The 18011-nt window shown below is 33.1% G+C and overlaps 2 protein-coding genes across 2 annotated transcripts in view; both read left to right on the forward strand.

Moving 5' to 3' along the window:
- The first annotated feature begins 4507 nt into the window (after positions 1-4507).
- On the forward strand, positions 4508-13950 carry LOC134709625 (uncharacterized protein CXorf65 homolog). Its single transcript, XM_063569778.1, has 5 exons — positions 4508-4823; positions 6062-6148; positions 12696-12812; positions 13201-13287; positions 13687-13950. The coding sequence occupies exons 1-5, from the start codon at positions 4799-4801 to the stop codon at positions 13842-13844; spliced, it is 474 nt and encodes a 157-aa protein (XP_063425848.1). The 5' UTR covers positions 4508-4798; the 3' UTR covers positions 13845-13950.
- A 1312-nt stretch (positions 13951-15262) lies between these two features.
- The window catches only part of LOC134712087 (neurexin-1-like), a 91675-nt gene continuing 88926 nt past the window's right edge, over positions 15263-18011 (forward strand). The window contains exon 1 of the mRNA XM_063573238.1: positions 15263-15369. The gene's annotated coding sequence lies outside the window, so the exon portion shown is untranslated. The remainder of the gene's footprint in view (positions 15370-18011) is intronic.

An 18011-nucleotide genomic window follows, 5' to 3' on the forward strand; every position in this document is an offset into this window, starting at 1 on the left:
GACAAACAGAACTACAAAAAACACAACATAGAAAACTAAACACTAAGCAACACGACCCCACCAAAAACTTGGGTTAAAATAACAATGGAAAACCAATGCCAAAACATAATACTTTCATAACACAATAGAATTTGTAGTTACATATGGAGTAATCTGTCCTTAAATCTTGTTAGGGCAGGTCTTATTTTTAAAACAGTCAACAAATATATGAAGCTCTAGAAAGCTTACTAAACTGACAAAGCTCTAACAATAAGTATCAGATTTTCTTGTGATGTTGTGAATAGCCTGATGTTTGTTAGTAATATTTTCTTTTATAAATTTTAAGCACATATATTTTATCACCAATAGCTATTAAAAGCAAAACAATCACAGTAAATGTACCAATTGTATGTAGAAGATAACAATCCATATCTATATTGTAAAATATGGACATTTAAAAAACAAAGTTTAAAATAAAAAAAATGTTTGTGAATGTTTTTTCATTTGCTAGCCACCTGAGTTACTGTTGTGTCTGCTATTCACAATGGCATGATTCCTTTCCATATTTGATCCTTTTCGATATTAAGTAAATACAACCTTTTCCTGCATAAGAAATGCCTGTATAATATAAGTCAGGAATATGACAGTTGTTACCCTTTCTGGATTGATGCAATTGAGCTTTCAATTTTGCCATTTGATTAGGAACACTCCGTTTTGATTTTCAGTACTTTTATTGTTTTAATTTTTATCCAAATAATCAATTTGCTATTTAATAACACCTGGGTCTATTATACAGGTAGTTTAATAGGTAGTCCCACATAATATGTAATTTTGCGCTGATCTGCCAACGCAATGGTTTCAAGATGGTCCCTTATAAAATGTAATTGATAAAGTTGGAAATAGGGCATGTGGACCCTAAATGTGAATCAAAATAACATTTCTCAATATTAACAAAATAATGCAAAATATGTCCAAATGTTCTATCATAGGAAGGGTATATTGTCTATGACTTATTTGTAAGTTGATCTCTGTGCATTATTGATAATCATACGGACCATCTAGCGTTTCAAAAACTATCAAAAGGGTCAACTTGAATACCCGTGTTACTCTGTCTATTAATTTGTGCAAATGCAGAGCAAAACACTCTCTTTCAAAAATCGTAAAAAACCTTTCTCTGGATAAAAATATTTCATGGTGAGTGCAGACAGAATTATAGGTGCAAATATAACGCATCAGGTTCAACCTGTTTGTAAACAGTTTACTTATCCTTTTCCCATGGTAAATGCATGTCGAACAATAGACATAGATATAAAGAAGCATGCAATACATAATGTTGAAGGTATACATTGATTTTTTTCTAAAACACTTCAAATATAATTAAACCAACATGCGATAAAATAGAACTTAATTTTCACAAGAATAAATAAACACTCTAGTACATTTAATGACCGAATTCATTGAATAACTCCCAACAATTAACCGATTTATCATTGATAAACTTTAGAAATTAAACATTCGATTATAACGGTAAACACCTTGTATATATATACATCTCTTTAGCTTTTCATTAAAGTTTGAAAAGGGAAGACGGTCGTATCACAGTCATTATATTATAAGATATTCTGAATTTCTCCAATCTATAGTGTGTACCTTGTTCACTCAAATCATCTTTATAAATGGATTTTTCTAAAATGTATAATTTCGTTTTAATAGTTGGGTAAAAACATTATAACTAAACCGCAAAAGTCCTACACGCTTATTTTCTTTACTTCATGTATTACTTTTCTGTACGTCGATTTTAACGATACATACAGTGTGAAAAGCTTTAATATCTTTAATATTCATGTAAATGTTTGTTATCCATTACATCAATACCTTCCTTTGTTTGCTTAATTATGTGAAATGAGGTTTAAATTTTGTTCAACAATAGAGATTTCAGTGAAAACTGTTTGCTTAGTTTGTTTTTTAAGATGATGTAACATTAATGATTTTTATTGACTGACGATGTAAGAGTTTATTTTTCAATAATCCCTTTCCAAAAAAAATCCACATAGATGTCAAATTATATATCTTGACATACACGAATAAAACAAATACATCTGATTTGTTAACGGGAGCTCATTTAAGCCGTTATGTATGACAGGGGCTTTTGTTGTCGAATGTAATGTTGAGAACCAAAATGGATTGTAAGCACCTGAATAATATCTGTCTAGTTCCTAGTAGTCTCTTCTTTCGTTGGTATAAACCCTTCCTTCTAAGAGTAGCGCCTTCTCAAGTAATCAAGTGAACCAGTAATGAAGACTGCAGGTATGACTGGACATGGACCAGTTATCCTTAGTTCTTATATTTACCACTTAGCCAGCCAGATGCCGTATAATGTTAATGCTTCCCTATTTGACATCTACCTAAGCTCGTCTCTTAGTGCATCATTATAACCACTCATTGGTACCTTTATGTATCTTGATTCACCCAAATCTGTTGGAATAATATTTTAGTTTATTCGCAAACGTATGACTTACTTAGTCAAGCAAAGCCTATGGCTTCCTACCTCAGTAACCTCCTTGCTTATCATGAAGTCCTCAATAGTAAGTATGCATGAAATATTTAATCAAACATTAATCAATATATCTATTATATTTTTCTTTTCTTCCTTTTGTATTAGAATATTCAACGCGGCTATGTATACTCATGCTTTCTACTAACAAAAGTACAATATCAAGTCTCCAATTTTTTTTTTATCTAATCATGCTTTGCTGGATAGGATTTGTTCCATCTGCAAGAAAGCTATTATATATGTCTGACAAATATGAAATCCTAATTCCTTTGCTGTTTAAGCTCCTTTCTCGCCAGATCTTATTAACTTGACGTATGTGATGTTAATTTTGATTCTAGTGCCTTTCTCGATCAAAGGCGTTCATGGTATATATCGTGTTCTGCATCAAAAGATCAGGAATCATGTATGGTATTCGTACCTTTCACTCTCAAATTTGGTTCATACGAAAATCTAATTTATTATTTTACCCCGAAACATGGACATTTGACATCTTGAAAGGCAATAAGCCGACCAGAGAGCAGAATACAGCACAATGACAAGCCGATCAGAGATCAGAAAACAGCGCAATGACAAGCCGACCAGAGAGCAGAATACAGCACAATGACAAGCCGACCAGAGAGCAGAATACAGCACAATGACAGGCCGACCAGAGAGCAGAATACAGCACAATGACAAGCCGACCAGAGAGCAGAATACAGCACAATGACAAGCCGATCAGAGAGCAGAATACAGCACAATGACAAGCCGACCAGAGAGCAGAATACAGCACAATGACAAGCCGACCAGAGAGCAGAATACAGCACAATGACAAGCCGACCAGAGAGCAGAATACAGCACAATGACAAGCCGACCAGAGAGCAGAATACAGTACAATGACAGGCCGACCAGAGAGCAGAATACAGCACAATGACAAGCCGACCAGAGAGCAGAATACAGCACAATGACAAGCCGACCAGAGAGCAGAATATAGCACAATGACAAGCCGATCAGAGAGCAGAATACAGCACAATGACAAGCCGAACAGAGAGCAGAATACAGCACAATGACAAGCCGAACAGAGAGCAGAATACAGCACAATGACAAGCCGATCAGAGAGCAGAATACAGCACAATGACAAGCCGACCAGAGAGCAGAATACAGCACAATGACAAGCCGAATAGAGAGCAGAATACAGCACAATGACAAGCCGAACAGAGAGCAGAATACAGCACAATGACAAGCCGACCAGAGAGCAGAATACAGCACAATAACAGCTTCAGACTTCAATTAAACTTATTAAAAGATTATGTCTAAATCATGTGAAAATCAAGCACTATCCCACACATAAGAGGTTAAGTAAAAAGTAACTTTTTAATGTATATGATATTTCAATTGTATATGCTCAAAGTACTTTTTCGCCATTAATAAATTTCTAGATTATAGTTGGAACACTGGGTATATTGCCGTCATCAAAACAACTCCACTTTTTGAACCATGCTGACAGTGTAGCAGTTTAAAAATATCATTAAAAGGTAATACGTGTTTAAAGTTATATCAGAGAGAACCCCTAAAATAATAAAGTTCTGTTGTTATACAAAATATTTTTATTACAATCTACCACACGTCCAGCGGCGTATTGTTCCTAGCCAATTATGTATGCTCTTATAAGGATCATACGGTGCAAGTTGGCCGGTCTGTGGTCTATAACTAATAGTGAAAGTTTTACACTTATTTACTTATTCCAAATCATTGTAGTATACGGCAACATCTATTCCACTTATAATCACTTTTGAATGTAGTACAAAGTAATAAATGAAATCTATATGTTAGAATCAAATAAACCCATTTTAGTACAATGGAGAAGTACGAGTCTATCACGAAACTCGGTGGTTTTCAAAACACTCGAACAATTTAATACACGGGGCTTATTTTAATTAAACAATTGTGCTCGTTTTGACGTGTAGAATTACTAAATCAAGTGATGTTTAATTGAGATTAAACTCCGATATTGCTGTACGTTAGATTAAAATTTAATAATAGTTGATATCAAAAGACAAAATAAATCGCAATGTATACGAAAGATATTATCTGGCTTTTAAATAAAGTTTATTTGATAGTCGGCTGATCATCGTTTGGATTTGTAACGGTGTTTTTTGATCCTCCGTAAAACGTCCCTTTTGTATTTTAGTATTCAGTGAAATTTGTTAATCTTACTTATTGATTTGTTAACAAAATTAAAAGGATAGAAGTTTGAGGAGATCATTATAATATACTAGTCTGCTCACGATGTTTGTCACTGTCAAATATGGGGGTAAGTAATTATTCTTAATTTATGATTTTAAACAAGGTTTGAAAAAAAAATTGTGGGAGTATATGTATTTACAGCATGCAGTAGCTGTCACCACAAATTCATCGTCACCTCTTTAGGATTTGTATGTGTTAGTTGGTTTATAAGAAGAATCATATTTCCGCCTATTAAATTCATTTAAATGATATCAAAACTTTTATACTAAAAGCAATATTGATGAACTTAAAATGTCAATGTAAAAACATCTAAAGGCTTAATATATCGTACGTAAAGGGGGACATAATTGGCTACTAGAAACAAAATGTCTAGTAAATTAAGGTACCGGTAAAATCTTTGTTTGACTGTAAGACTACCCCCCTCCAAAATCCCCCAAAAACAGCATCCAATAAAAATATATGTATTGCACAATGACTTTATGTACTGGTGGCTTTCTGAATTTTAAACCAAAGTCATTTGGACTCGGGTGGATAGTTGTCTCAATGGTAGTCGTACTATATGTATATCCTTAAGTTTATTTTAGTTTTATTGACATCCTTTAGTTGCGGCATCAGTTATGTGAGTCAGGGTAAATGGAGGTTTTGATTCTAAATACATTGTTTGATAACCCTTATCTATAGAATTCGATTAGACAGGGTGTATTAGAATTGTCAGTAATTGAACCAAGGGAAGAAATCCCAACAAGTTAGAAACAAAGTGATATAGGAAAATTTAAAAAAAAAATTAAGGGTCCAACACTATATAAGTATTAGCTTGTTATTGTATATTGTCTTTCAATTAAACTTTGTTCTGTCATTTTCGAAAGATCTCAAGCGGCAATAGATTAGCCGTATAAATTTCGTACTATCCCACGCAGTTGAAGTAGGCTTGATATACACGATTTAAGTTTGCACAAAACTTATTTCACTTGAAGAACAAGAGATAAAGTTGAACAATCGTATCATCTGTTTGAAAACCTACCGTTATTTGCGTAAGGAGCTCTTTATTTTTACCTATATGTTCTCTCAATGACACGTTAAATAACAGCGAAAACTGTATAAGTAAATAAACCTCGTCGATTACATTCATATTAAAAGGCAAACTTGTTCACACTTTACATTTTGATTAGAGACCTTAAGTTTACAGAAATACGGTGCATATAGTACAATATATGTAACAATAAACAAACTGGAACACTCTATAGTATAATTATAATAATGATTCCTCTTTCAATTTAGTAAAATTGCATTTTTTTTTATTTACAGATGACCAGAGTAAAATTTTCAATGCCAACTGCAGAAATGACATTTTATTACATTCCATTAAAGAAAAGTGCAAATGTAACTCAAATGGTAAGCATGTATACATTTACTTCAGGTGTTTAAACTTTTGTAGTACTACCCCTTTCCCACCCCAAAAACATAAGGAGGAAGAAATACAAAAAGATCCTACGGGACGATAAAAAATCTGTAGTCGAAACAGATTACAACACGACCATCAATTCAACAAAATAACGGTATAAGTAGACAAATTGAAGTTGATATACAATCAAAATTCTGGATTTAGCCGGATCAGAAACATGCAATTACAAAAAATAGTTTTATTATAATATATAGTATACATACAAAACTCAAAAAGTACCCCCCCCCTCTACATAAAAAACACCCCACTTTATTTCTCCATTTAACTGAGGAGGTACAAGTTACAGAAAGTTATAGATGTTCATGAAGTAATATACAGTAAGTATGTGTAATGGTTTAATTAGCTTTTGATGTGTATGTAGACATTTTTCTGCTTTGTAAAGAATATCCCCATAAAAGATTGGATGTGCAATACCTGAACCAGAGACATATATATGTTTCTGCCTGAATGTATAAAAGAGGGACGAAAGATACCAGAGGGACAGTCAAACTAATAAATTAAAAATAAACTGACATCGCCATGGCTAAAAATAAAAAGACAAACAGACAAATAATAGAACAGAAGACACAACATAGAAAACTATAGACTAAGCAACACGAACCAACCTAAAACTGGGTGTGATCTCAGGTGCTACGGAAGGGTAAGCAGATCCTGCTCCACATGTGGCACCCGTCGTGTTGCTTATGTTGTTAATCCGGTAAATAGTATAATTAGGTAGGTCACATTCGTAAACAGGGAAGGGTATTGTAGTTACGACATAAGGAACATATTCGATATCATCTGTGAAACGGTCATTTCATAACGGTCAACCAACTCGTGATGGCGTCCGTAAAATGTACGAAATAAAATTTAAACTTCACCATTTGGAACTCTTGGTTTAACAGTTTCCTTGTGAGCAGCAATCCTCCATCAAGGAAATGTATAAAAAAAAAAAAAAAAAAGTCCCAGCAAAGGGGGCGTACTGGTCAATCATATGAGTTTTCTTTTCATTATATAGATAATATTATTCACCATAATATGTACATTCAAGGCTCTACGATCTGTCGATACGGTCATGTTGTTTCTGACTGTTGATGCCGTCTTTATACTAAATGTATTTGATGTTGCATGTGTACTAATCAATATTTTAGTTTTCGATATCACAAACTGGTCAAAATATTTACTAAATTTTAGCATTGGTACATGTACATCACTCGTAGAGTCATCGAAAATATAAATCAACATGCAGACACTTTTCTACACTTTACACAAGTATTCCCCATTCCAAACTAAAAGACAAACTGAAAGAGTGGGTATTACTTTGTTTCATTAGAAAGAATGGCGAACGTAGATACAAGTATCTTGTCTTGGGGAGGGATACATCCTACTTTGTAAAGAATCACTCGGATTCAAACAAAAAATTCACTGAAACAGTCATCAAAATGCTTGATTTCTTGATTGACAACATATTTGTTACGTTTGGATGACGTGTTTTTCAACAGACTATCGGAATTTCAATGGGAATCAATTGTGCCTCTTTTCTTGCCGACTTGTTTATTTATAATTATGAGGATGACTTCATATAGGAACTTTTTAGGAAGGAAGATAAGAAGTTAGCAATATCCTTAAACTTTACGTTCCGCTATATATAGAAGATGTTCTCTCACAAAATAATACAAAACTTGGTGACTATGTTGAACAAATCTATCCCATCGATCAAGAGATAATAATAAAGGATACTACAGATACTATTAGTTACATAGTGTGTTAGTGACCTAATATGATATATACAGGGTAAGTAAATTCCATATGGGGTTCGAGCGATGATAAATACAGGGTCAGTAAATTCCATATGGGGTGAGAGCGAAGCTCGAACCCCATATGGAATCTACTTACCCTGTATATATCATATTAAGTCACTAGCACACTATGTAACGAATTTATCTTACCGACTACCTTTATGTGTTGAATTTAGACTAAAGTTGTCGTATTTGCTATCATAACACATCTCCTTATTTCTGTATTAAAGTGTGCAGGTGTTCAATTTTCAGAACCTTCTTCAATTGATATGCACTAAAAAAACTAATGTAAACGATAAACATTTATAATAAACAACCTTGATATAACAATATTAAACAGAACTGTCAATATTTTAAATAATCAAACAGTGCCTAAGTCGCAAACTCACTACTAACCGTGTATTGAAATAAGCCCCGCCTCCCTACTAACCTAATATTGAATATACACGGTCTCCACGAGGTCGCTTTTAACCAATCATATTCCTAGAAATGTATAGGATGTAAGATAAAGTTAAGTCTGTATCGTATCTTAACTTACATCTAGAGATTGACAATTAGGGTCGGTTGAAAACAAAACTTAACGACAAAAGAGATGATTTCAGCTCCCAAATAGTTCAGTTTCCATTTCTATGTAGCATCATTCCAGCAGCGCCTGCATACGGAGTACATATCTCTATTTTTTTTTGTTGGTAAAATCATAAATGATTAATCAGACTAGACTTTGTGAACTTTGCCATTTCCCGTGTATTTAATTTTTATGCAACAATTCTTTACTTATAAAGATATTTTTCGCTGGTATTTACCGACTATGGCAAAGTCATGTGATTCGCTTTGGTGGAGTTGACTAGTGCGTCGAAAAACGTCACTCGGTCATTTTGAAATTCAAATTACAGTAACACATTGCTTAGGCTGAGGATGACAATCATGATACCTTCAAAGCAAGACAGGATTGAGCAAAAACGTATTGACTTTTATTTCACAATTCCACCAAACAGAAAGTAAAACTCTAATTACACTCTCATGAAAAAAAAAGTTCCACAGCAATAATATTTACATACGAAAACTTGTAACCCCAAACGTCCTAGTCTATTTCGAAGTAATATAACTGAACAATGATCCCCAGTCAGTAGTTAAAGCTCTAGATAGATTTAAAGTCTAAGGTAATTAGATTTGAGGAGACAGTCTGAGATATTTAAGAAAAAAATCTTATTCTGATGTTTGCCTTAAACAAAAATTCTGGCCGTACCTGGATTGAAAACAATAATCTTGACTTGTCCACATTTTTTTACTTTAAGAAACGACAATTTCCAACAGAATTATTTAGCATTAAATGAACATGATTAATAAAAACGGGCGTATTGTTTTTGGGGTCGGGTTTCCATGTCTGACCGGAATGTCTGTTTCGCCGAACTGATATTTTGAATACTTTTTTTTTCAAACCAGACTGCAACCTGCCTATTGGGAATGGCCTTATTTCTCCATTAATTTGTCGACCGGCATTCATAAATTCGTTGTCATTTCAGACTCATTCGTAACCTTTTGGTTGATTTGAAACCCCTTACTTCTCTTGTTTAGATGAAACTTTTCAACGAAACGTTTGGCTATACATTGCTTGTTTGTAGTTTAACTCGTGTCGGTCGTTTTGTAAATTTCATTGAATAGCCTGGCGTATATTTTGCTTACTAAAATAAATTTTTAGTTTATCCTAATTTGCCATACAAAACACGAGAATTTGCCATGTCTATGTTTTACTGACATCAAATATATCAGTACATAGCTTTTGATCCATATGATACTATCATTTTATGATAGACAATTGATAGGGAGAACTAATACAGCATAAAACATGTCCAACTCTTACACTTTACAGCAACTGTAAAATATACATGGTCCACGTCAGGGACCTGTAAAGTAGGCATTTAAACATATTTTATGTTTTTTTTTATAAAAATAACATAATATAAAAGGTCCTCAACTTTTTTAGCCTCGATCCGCTCGGCGATCTTTAAAAAACTTCGCCCCCTTTCCATAATCCTGGATCCGCCATTGTTGATCATTACGAAACAACAGATTTAATGCTTTAGAAATCCGAAGGAGTTAAGAAAAATTCGAGTCGATTATGATTGCGTTTTTGTTTTTATCTTGCTTGCGACGAAATGCTCTAGATAGATACATTTCTCAGATACTCAAAGACAACTTTAGTTGGTGTATGGAATGATTGTAAGGTGTCAACATTTGTCAGGCAGGTTCAGTTTTCCTTGACTTAATTTTGCATAGGTTGGCAAATATTTTTCTAGTTATGTCTGTTTCTAAGAAACTATAATACAATAGGCCCACTATGAATGGTGTATGGGATGATTGTAAGTTGTAAATGTCTGTCAGGCAACTATTCTATGACATTGACCACATTTTCAAGGTACATTGGTCAATGTCAAGATTTTTTTGTAGTTAGGTCGGTCTATATTAGCTCTAAATTAATAAGTATGCTGAATTGAGTTGTTTGAAGGTGACTTTACACTCATTATAGATTCAAGGATTAAAATTGTGTGAATCGCATTTCGTCTTCTTGTAGGGACGGCATCAAAAGTTCAGTGTTGGATAAAAAAAACTTACCCCTACCCTCCTCTTAACTTAATTTGGGAAAAAATGATTGACCAATAAGGATATACATGTATATAAAATCGATGATCAAACAAAACTCGCAGCAATTTTGCCACCCCCCCCCCCCCCCCCCCAAAAAAAAAAACAACAAAAAAAAAACCAAAACTATTTGAATTGAATTTTTTCTTATCCTTCCTTGATTTTTTTATATCGTCCCTTAGACTCGTCATGTTGGTCTGGTCTTGAGGGTCTGGTAGGCCCGATTGATCTGAACTTGACTTGATTTAAACGGATTAGTGATGATGATAAGTTACCGTAATATTTGAAGTCAATCCTCAATTTTAAGGATGTACACCTCTATGGAGCAAAAAATTTCTAGAATTAAACTTTTTTTCTTAACCTGATTTTTGGGTTTAAAAGAGTGTAACAAAATAATTGGCGAAGAAAAAAATCATATGGTGGTGCACTTTTTTTTTGCTGCGGCCCTTTGAAAATGACCAATTTTGATGATTTTCCCATTTTTCATCGATTTTTACCTATTTTGGGGCTTTCATCATGAAAAAAAATCACAGTTCCACAATTAAACTTTTTTTCATACTTTCTATAAAGATGAAATGGACCAATCTGAATATTTTTTCTTAAAAAAACTATAGGTAGGTGTTAATATAAGAAAGTTTTATCATATTTAGACACTTTTTTGTGTAAAATTTACCATGCTGTCAATTTTGTATTTTTGTGATTTTTCTCAGTTTTATTAAAGAACAAAATGCTTATATTATTTCAACTTTTTTTATATAAATGATTTAAAAAAATACATATCTAAGAAATTTGACATGGCCAAAATGATATGGATTGTACATGATTCTTGTAAAATCATCTTTTGTATCCCTCAACCATTTTCTCAAAATGTTAGCTAAAAATACAGACTTGATTGGTAGTCAAATTTGAAAACTGGATTTCTCAAAAAACATTAATTTTAAATACACAATTTTTTCACAGAGTTATGTTTGATTATAATATTTAAAAAAATTATTGCTTTTTTCTACTTGTATCACATGTTTTGGAAATAATTCAAGAACGAGATTTCAACGAAACTGAACGAGACTTAAAAGTCAGAAGAATACATTCTTAAAAAGTATCATGCATGGTGCATAGTTTAAACAGGGTCCCAGATGCGAATTATTTGAGCTTATATATACTCTTGTTTGTTCCTGGCATTGATGACGAATATCATTTTTAGCTCACCTTGCCTGAAGGGTCAAGCGAGCTTTTCTCATCACTTGGCGTCCGTCGTCGTCGGCATAAGGTAGCTACCATTTGATTTTTAAGGGGGGGGGGGGCTATGATGAAAAATTGTGTCCTGCCTTTTTTTTTATTTGTAATATCTGTCCTGCTTTTTTATTTTTCAGTCTATTCGGTCCTGCCTTTTTTTTTCTTAGCTTATCCTGACTTTTTTACAACAATTGTCACCCCCCCCCCATACAAATCAAATGGTAGCTCCCAAAACTTTTGACATTTGGAACTTCTTCTAGAGAACCACTGAATGGAATGAAACAAACATGGCATGGTGTTGTTACTTTGTAGCCGATCCATCATCCAACATGGCCGCCAGCGGGGGGACTTAGTTTAACATAGGACCCGCTATTGGAAATACATACAAATGACTTCTTTTAGAGAAACATTTAATGGAATGAAACCAAACATGGCACCAATGTTCCTTATGAGATAATGACCAAGTGTTGTTACTTTGTCGCTGATCCAACATACAAGATGACCGCCAGTGGGGGGCTTAGTTTAACATAGGAACTGCATGCAAAAGTCTTCTTCTAGAGAACCACTGAATTAAATAAAACCAAACATAGCATGAATGCTCCTTTCCTAATCAGATGCTGGACAAGTGCTTATTTGTAGCCAAATTTTACCTTTTATTATATGATTTCAAAAACCCAAGGAGAGTCAGGTGAGCGATACCGGCTCTTGAGAGCCTCTAGTTTTATACTTCAGTCGAACTTTCTATTATCATAAGCTTCCAATATTGTTTGATAATTGCTTTTTTTACTTTCCTAAGAAATATAAAGATTTTGGGTACATTTTTCAGATATAGTAGAGCTTTCTGATGAAGATGGAATAGTAAAGGATTTAAGACGACACCCGTTCGAATATGGTGTTGATTTCTTAAAAGAAAGGGAAACTCTTATTCTACTAAAGGTTGAAGGTTTGTTTCTATGGAATTTTATGAAAATTTAACAGTATTCAATTTAGACATGTCACGATAATGATAAAATTCAAACTAGAATATATGAATAAATTTCTTTAAACAATAGACATTTTGTGCATGCATTTGTATGGGCCGTTGATTTGTAATACAAGACATACAAGTAGGATTCAATTTTAATTTGTGAAAATCATTTCATTATATTATTAGCATTGACCTTTGTTGACATATTTCTATGAATTTCCGAATGTTTCGCATCCTCCTCCAGCTTTAAAGTTTATCAAGGAATTCTCCCAATGCCTATTTTCAATCTTTCTAGATTTTCATGTAACCTTTCCAATCGAAGAACATTACAAGAAATATAAAGATTTTTTCCTATTTTCCACAGGTCTTTACCATGAGAATGATTTTGACCGATCAAGAACGATGTACAGACCCATGCTGGTAGGAATGGAAAATAATACGGAATTTGTTGGCAAGTACTGAATCAAGTTATATACGATAGACGGAATTTTCTAAGTGTCATTGTTTGATAATGCATGCTCCAAAACCAGCCATACACTATTTACTCGAATGATAAGATAGTTATACAAAAAACTTGGGCCTTCTTCTGTTTATTTTAATTTTCAAACTGACCCAATAATTAATGTTTTCGGCTCGCAATACTGGACACTGGGTATTTCGTTCTCACGTTTCAGCAACACAATGTTAAAATCACTACAAAGATGTTGCTTTTCATGCTTCAAACATTACTTTTTACTAGGACATCTATGTCAAATGGACACTAATTTTATTATAAATTTGGATAGTTCCTAGCCAACATGCGTTAGATATTTCACCAAAAAATGACCACATATTAACAATTTAATTTCAGAAACGTTGAATCCTAAAGTAGAAGGACGCTCTCGGCCAATATCTGCAAGATCAGGTGTCAACTCATCAGATGACCAGAAAAATGTAAAAAACAATAAACAATCAAAGCAACAAAACAAGAAAGCAGACAGAAAAACGGCAAAATCTCCCAAAAAATGAATTGTATGTACCCAGAAACCTTTTAAACAATCTTGTGTTCATTATGTTTTATAATAAATTTATATGTGCTAACTTGATTTTTATTAAAATAAAGTGTTAAAACAGGTGTTCGTAATTCACTGTACTGCTTTACCATGCTCCACCCAAACCAGATGAACATGTATACATGACACATGTCGCATTTACAAGAACTCATGCTGTATATAATGTACGTTCTACTTTAAAAGAGACTTCGTCATTGGAATATTATAAGCTTCATACGCGGTGATATTTTCAACACGAATCGAACAACATGTAGCGTTGCACGTATTTAACAGGTACTCGCGTCAGAAAAACTCTTGATCGATGGAAGAAAAATTGTCATTATTCGATTTACCTAATCTTAGGCCGAAATTTGATGCTACACATTTGTTTTTTGTTCTTTTTTTTGTACCGTTAGGCCGTTAGTTTTCCCGTATACGAAAATTTGAACTGTGTTACATTTGTCATTTTGGGCCTATTATAGCCGACTATGCGGTATGGGCTTTGCTTATTTTTGAAGGTCGTACGGTGACTCATAGTTGTTAATTTTTGGTCATTTGGTCTCTTGTGGACAGTTGTCTTATTGACAATCATACTTTATCGTCTTTTTTATATTTGATAGAAAGTCTACAGTAACACAATCATTGTTCATTTAAACTATTATGGTATATTGCAAAATAATGATTGTACAACAGTTAAATTTCTTCTATTATGATCAATAGTTAACCGGGATATTTCTGACATTTTTGGGATTGGATTAGAGCGATTATGTTTTATTTTAAGTTTCGATGTTTGCCATTGAAATCCAAGTAACTAATTTTGAAGTGTCAGTGCCCAAAAAGAACCAAATCAATTTAACAAACGGTATGTGAGACATGCATCATAACAATTTAGGGATATTATAAAAATAAAACAATTAAACTTGTTTAAAATCAAAATAATGTGTCCATAGAAACTGGAAACTTCAGTCACTCATCTGAAATTTCACCATTAGCTTTGCAGAGATGCAAAGAGACGAACAAATGGAAAATGGACGCAGAACAAAAATTCAGGACGACTTAATCATCGGAATGACCCTGTATAATCATATAGATAAGGAGAGGGAAACATTCTAAACGTGTGACAAAAATCAATCAAAACAAACAAAAACAAAACAAATTCAAAATACAGACACACAAATATCTACAGAGATGTTCACATATCGCACGGAATCTCAAGATTTTTAGAAAATCGTCGTCAACTAGAAAATTACGAAAACAATACTTAGGGAAGCAGTCAGCGTGACAGAATAACAAAAGTAACAATCTTGGCAGATGTAGTTTTCATCATTTTTGACGGGTTTTGACAGCATCATTACATAACATTAATATTAGCTTTTCTATATCGCTGTTATCAGAGAATATCTCTTATAACTAAGGGTGTAGTTGTGATATGCATGATTGCAAACATTTTGACAAATATAGAAGACATTAAGTGCGCCATGTGGAAATATCGAATATGTCAGGTAAGTTTGTCGCTCGTTAACTTTTAATTTGTTTACTCTAGTATACTTTTAGTTCTAAAAACATACTCATTTTTTGTTCCTTTGCATTTTATAACATCGTATCATTGATGAAATCATGCTAGGACCAACCGAGGGTATCTATGAATCCAAATGCCCCGGCATTGTTCTTTGAATATTAAACGTAGAATCCGTATGCCCCTAAAGGTTTTTAGCCTAAAGAAAATCAGAGTCGAGAGGGTCTGACACAATTTTCTTAACTTCAAGCGGACTGTTGCCAGACACAGGCACTGTGAGTGATTCACATATATATATTTGCCAATAGGAAAATCCGATTTAAATCCAGATTGCTGACGAAATATAACAAAACAAGGCTAGACACTCTTTAAACCTAAACACGGCCAGTGCAAAAGAGATTATAACAATTGCATAGGGAACAGAGAGAAACATCATTTAATGTATATCATAAAAATCATCAACAAAGATACTATTAATTAAAGCTAGGAACATAATTATATATGTTATATATACTGTTCCCAGCTAAAGCGTATAGGCTAGCGATGCAATTTTGGTTACATTAGAAATTACCTATTTTCCATGTACATTCGCACCTCGAGATATGCACACCAGTTAATTTTAGCCGTTTTGCAGATAAAAATATCTGAATAATACATTACAGGTTTTCATACTGTTCCACATCATTAATATCATCTTAAAATATCATGAAAAATGTAAATTTAATTTAAGAGCACTTGAAGTTTATCCTTCCACAGATAGCTACTGAAAAAAAACCGGCATAACAAATATTATCTGTCACTTTTAAAGTCGATTTTAAATAGTAGCATAGAGATGATTCAAAGTGGTAAAATCAATATATGGAATTTAGGGAACTGGATATTCGGAATCCGTGATGTCTACATTGGACAAAATTGAGTTCCCAGTCATAAAAGTCTTTATAATTTCAACTAAAATCGATATTAATCAAAAAATTATTACGAAGTAACTGTATCATATGAGCGATTTTCATAATATAGATACCTTAAGATGTAGAAATGTCTGAATGTTTATTTGGTTATTTTGGTTATAACATTACTCATGCTCATTTCAATTTTCTGATGAGATGAACACAAAGAAAAATATTTCTTGAAAAATTTGCTATTATTCTAACCAAATTAAATTCTTAAAAATTTGTATTTGTGTTTAACTCATCAGATGATGAAAACGAAACTCCAGAAAATTATGACTAAATAAACAATAAAACTTCAGACATTTTTACATCTTTTGGTATCTATTTTATAAAAATAGCTCATAAAGTTACTTGGTAATATTTTTTTTAAATATAGATTTTAGTTGAAATGATAGGACATTTTTTGAGTGATAACTCACCGTTTGTCCCATAACTGGTTATTAGATATAAGAAGATGAGATGTGAGTGCCAATGAGACAACTCTCCATCCAAGTCACAGTTCACAAAAGTTTTACCAGTATAGTTCAAAGTATGGTCTTCAACACGGAGCCTTGGCTCAAATCGAACGGCATGCTATAAAGGGCCCTAAAAAATATTAGTGTAAACCCATTCAAACGGGGAAAAAAAAACCAACGGTCTAATCAATATAAAAACAAGAAACGAGAAACACTTATAAACCACATCCATACACATCAACAAACGACAACTACAGAACATATGATCAGATACCTGACTACAGGTGCAAATAATTGCAGCGTGTTTACACGTTTATAGTACTAAATCTGAAACAATAGTGTAACATCACAACATGAAATGATACACTATAAAACTATAAAATATCAATTGGATTGCTTAACTCAATCAAGAGACATATCAGCATATTTTAACTCATATATGTAGTATAACGAGATCACAGATCAATATTTTAATAGATTGGTGATCATCGGTATAATATAATTTCGCATGTAATAATGTGGAGTACCAAAATTCCGATTACTTACCACCTGCTTCGTCAAAATGCAATGTAAACACTCGTTTTTTAAACAGTTTACGCCTGATTAACTATCAACGGCTATTCGAAGAAAAAAAAATCATAGGCATCACTTCTCTCAATTTATTCCGATAAAGATGAACATGACCCGTCCGTATTAGATTTTAATCTTAGTTTAGAAGTTTCCGGTGTCCTGAAAGTGCTGTGGAAAATGGAACTGCACACAAAAAGACGAAAATCCTCTGTCTGGCCCTTGAACACATGTGTATGGCATACAGTTTTATGATTTTTTATTTTATGTATCGGTTAAACCCTCTTTGATAAATAAGAAAGTTTCTGGTATGAAATTGGGTTCAATGCACTCCTAGTCCTAGCACTAGCAGCTGGAACTATCATGATTGTACAATGACTGAGCAGAGGTTTTCAATGATGACAACGATGTTCTCTATGATAGAAATATATCATGATGTTTATATATCGGGATACACTTGTGTAATACCTCAATTCCTTCATGGTAGAGGAAAAGTTATGTAGGTCAGTGAACGGTAATTTTAGATTTTACAAAGTCAAAGGCATATACATGTATAATATATATATACATGTATGTATCATCTAATCATCTATTATACATTTTATTTCATAACTAACGAATACTTATTATACTTATTATAAAAGATCTTGGAATTA

This window comes from Mytilus trossulus, chromosome 3, assembly GCF_036588685.1.
Source record: "Mytilus trossulus isolate FHL-02 chromosome 3, PNRI_Mtr1.1.1.hap1, whole genome shotgun sequence".
Classification (NCBI taxonomy): Eukaryota; Metazoa; Mollusca; class Bivalvia; order Mytilida; family Mytilidae; genus Mytilus; species Mytilus trossulus.